The sequence below is a fragment of the Limulus polyphemus genome, unplaced genomic scaffold (assembly GCF_000517525.1).
Source record: "Limulus polyphemus unplaced genomic scaffold, Limulus_polyphemus-2.1.2 Scaffold116, whole genome shotgun sequence".
Classification (NCBI taxonomy): Eukaryota; Metazoa; Arthropoda; class Merostomata; order Xiphosura; family Limulidae; genus Limulus; species Limulus polyphemus.
In genome coordinates, this window is record NW_013665726.1 from 49,213 (window position 1) to 53,234 (window position 4,022).

The 4,022-nt window shown below is 34.3% G+C and overlaps 1 protein-coding gene across 3 annotated transcripts in view; it reads left to right on the top strand.

Annotated features, from left to right (window-relative positions):
- LOC106471941 (cartilage oligomeric matrix protein-like) overlaps nucleotides 1-4,022 on the top strand; it is an 80,437-nt gene that overhangs the window by 28,832 nt on the left and 47,583 nt on the right. The window contains exons 7-8 of one of the 3 annotated variants that reach the window (XM_022401313.1): nucleotides 708-878; nucleotides 1,544-1,767. In XM_022401313.1, coding sequence (XP_022257021.1) covers nucleotides 708-878; nucleotides 1,544-1,767 — 395 coding nt within the window. The remainder of the gene's footprint in view (nucleotides 1-707; nucleotides 879-1,543; nucleotides 1,768-4,022) is intronic. The other 2 variants (XM_022401320.1, XM_013932568.2) reach the window with 2 other exon arrangements.

A 4,022-nucleotide genomic window follows, 5' to 3' on the forward strand; every position in this document is an offset into this window, starting at 1 on the left:
GCATCATAGACAAGTTACATCGTGGACTAGCATCATAGACAAGTTGCATCGTGGACTAGCATCATAAACAAGTTGCATCGTGGACTAGCATCATAGACAAGTTGCATCGTGGACTGGCATCATAGACAAGTTGCATCGTGGACTAGCATCATAGACAAGTTGCAACGTGGACTGGCATCATAGACAAGTTGCATCGTGGATATGATGCTAGTCCACGATGCAACTTGTCTATGATGCCAGCTATGATGCCAGTCCACGATGCAACTTGTCAGTCCACGATGCAACTTGTCACTCTACAGTCCATGAATTTTAATTTTTTTCAGTTAGTTTTTTATCATTAGATATAAACGCTTCCGTAAGTATATTTCATGACCTTTTAAGAGTAATTATATTACAAGATCCACATGACAAGAACGGCTTTTAATTTTAGTAATTTACTATTCGTCGTTTTCACGCTCTGCAAACTAAAGTCAAGACAATGCCACGATTAAAGTCAGGTTTTATAGTGTCGAGATCAAATAAAATGTTCGTAAATCAGGGAGTTGGCGTCTTTGTAATTTTTGGAGTTTAATGAGATGAATATTGTATCACTTAAAAAATAAAGTGGCTTCTCTGCTTGCTAATATACCGTATAGAGGTGCTTCAGTATCTCTTTGTGTGTCAGTACAGACTGATAGTGTTTGTCATTTATGTTTGGAATGTCATAGTTCAAAACACCTGTCGAGACAAGCCTTGCTTTCCTGGCGTTCTGTGTGAAGATACTCCACGGGGATACCAGTGCGGTCCCTGTCCAAGAGGTTTCCAAGGCAACGGAACTAAATGCATCCCTCTAGTCACGTGCAGTGACAAGCCTTGTTTTCCAGGTTGGAGACCGAAATGTATTCTCAATGTCTTCGACTTTTCACTTGTTTTAATTACTTAATTATTTTTTGTATATTATTATTCGTCTTTGAAACATTTTTGTTAAAATGAAACTATGATGATGATCTTCACAACTCAAAACTACTTGTAATTTTTTCTCATTACTTAAATACTATTATAATACTTCTGTTTCATATATTCGAGCTTATTTTACGTTTTAGTACAGTATCGATTTTATAATGTTTTTCTAGGGGTTTTTAGATTCTTTAATTATTTTTTCTTAACACTTGTTTCTGAAACGTTTTGAATAACTATGCAACATATTGATTCAGGTATGACTTTGATGAATCCATTTATTAGATGTTTTTTGTGGGTTTTTTTCCAGGTTGAAAAGCAGCTTTTTTCGTGTTTTGATTGATCTTGGTTTACATAATTGAACCAAATTGGTAGATTCGTTGTTTCTGTTTCAATCCGCTATTCCAGTCAAATAAGGTTTTCAAGCTTTAATTTTTATATCGTAAGACATAAAATTCTCATTCTTTGTGTGTAGGGCTACTTAGCTCTGCCTTCATCCAGTTTAACCTGTGCGTTCTCAGGTAGAAGTACGTTATATTAGTTTAAGTCATCTAAAATAAGACGCCAGCTGCCTAGTACAAAATGGATTTAGTATAAATTCTTTTAGATGTTAGATGTTACGACCGAGAGAAAATTGGATATGAGTGCGGACCATGCCCACCTGGGTTTACCGGGGATGGAGTTAACTGTTCACCGTATAACGCATGTGAAGAATCTCCATGTTGGCCTGGTGTTCAGTGCACTACCACTGATACCAGTACCGGGTTTCGATGTGGACAATGTCCTGTCGGTTTCTCTGGTAATGGTACTATATGTGAAGACATTGATGAGGTCAGTTTTTTATAAAGTTTTTTAGGTCTTTTTGATAAGGAAAGAGCGTAGTGTAAAAGAAATGGTAAAGAAATTAATAACCATACAGTTGTAAAGCAGCTTCAAAAGATGTAATATTTTACAACTCGCTGTAAAGGTATAGATATAATAATTAGGGTGGGTATCTTGAGATATATCTCTTTAAAAGTGTAGTGATGTTATTTTAGCGAACGAATCATGTAGTAGGTATATAAAAAAATAACATTTCTTTTTTTAAATTTTTCAACAGAAGTCTCATTTTATAAATATAACTAAAAACCATAGAACTTAGGTATTGTCTATTTTGCTTCAACAAATCACTACCTCACTGGGTAAATCGTTTCTTATCAAACAGAAGAAACATTTTTTAATGTTTTTATGACCACTTTTTTCTTGATAATATATTTCCAGTCCCTGTGCTAACAAGGTATTAAAAATCAACATAAATCTACGAGAAATACATCACATTTTCAGGAACAAATTGCTGAATCAATTGACTATCGTGTTATAACAAGCAGTTCATTGCTGTCGAAATATTCCTCAATAAATTTCCAGCAGAGCTAATTTCACAAAGATCTCTTGCACTAAGAGATGTAGCTGGTAATTTGAAACCCTTTCGAAGTGTAAGTAACTTACTTTTCCTAATAACAACAATTTGCTGTTTTATTAACCACCTCGGAGAAAACATAAGTGTCTTCAGATTCTAAATTCGACGAGTTATTTTGACGATTCGCTGGAAATGATTTAGTTAAAGGTTTCATTGAAGAGAAACGTTTATTAAATTCATTTTTGTATAATGAAGGATATCAATGAAAAATACTGCTATTTTAAGCAAAGATGTTCCGCAAAAACTGGGTCTACTAAAATGATCGTATAAGAAGTGGTTTAATTTTTTTAAATCTATTTGGAAAAAGGCTAAACAATTGTAAAATAAACGGGTTTAATTGTTTGTCATAGAATTTTCACGACAAGCTTCACTAGAGCTATTTGCGCATAGCCGTTCCTGGTTTTTAATTGATACACTAGAGGGAATACAACTAGTCAACAGTATCTACCAACCATCAGCTCCTGGACTGCTCTAATTTGCCCGTATAGTGGAATTTCACCGTCACCTTTATAACACGAATTACGAAGTACGTTTTTTGCGGTAGCAGGACAAGACGCGAACCATAAACCTTCGGAAGATACTGAAGTTGTTTCCATCTACTTTTCTACCAGTTAAAAAAGGGAAAAATGATAATGTATCCACAATACATGAATGTAATTTGTGGGCGTGTGTGGAGATGTGTTTAGAAATTACTCTATATAAAAAAAAACAATAAAATTATTAGCGACACGTGTCAGAAAATTTAATATGAGCACTCAACTAACGAAATTAGCCGATCACACCCTACTAGTACAATTACCTGGTGAGAACCAATACTAAGGGATTAGGTTGAATGATGAGATAATTCAACTGAAAATTAATATATCGTTACGTCCAGCGCTAAACACAGTGTATAAAACACGTTTATTCGTCCAAGAAAAATGAGCGCCGGTCTGACATTCAAGAATAGTGACACAAATTTGAAATTTCCTAATAGATGTCACCCACCTTTTTATAGGTCTTTCCACACTTCAACTCTTCTAGACGGCTTACGTTACTCGCAATTTCTGCAATAAACTTCTGATGTGGCAAACACAGCTGCCAAAATCAACATTAACAATGTTATTGTATGAAAACGGAGTTTCGTAACAGTTGAATTTTATTCGGCATTGAATGATGATGTTAGTCCATAATGCAACTTGTCTATGATGCTAGTTCACGATGCAACTTGTCTATGATGCTAGTCCACGATGCAAATTGTCTATGATGCTTTCTTCGACCACGAAGAAGTTTGTAATGCGATCTTTCTGCAAACCATAATGATATGAAAGAGTTATCAAATAAACAAGAAGTTAATATGAGAGAGTTACTAAATAACTAAGAAGTTAATATGAGAGAGTTACTAAATAACTAAGAAGTTAATAAGAAGAGTTATTAAGTAACTAAGAAGTCAATATGAGATAGTTAATAAGTAACCAAGAAATTGATATCACTCGATTTAAAACGAACTGAGATGATTAACTGAAAAAGTTAAACGATCCGAGATACTAATATGAGCAAGTAATTAAGTAACTGAGAAGTTGATATGAGAAGATTTATAACGAAGATATTAAGACAGGGAAGTTAAAAAGGGTATGAGAGACTGATATGA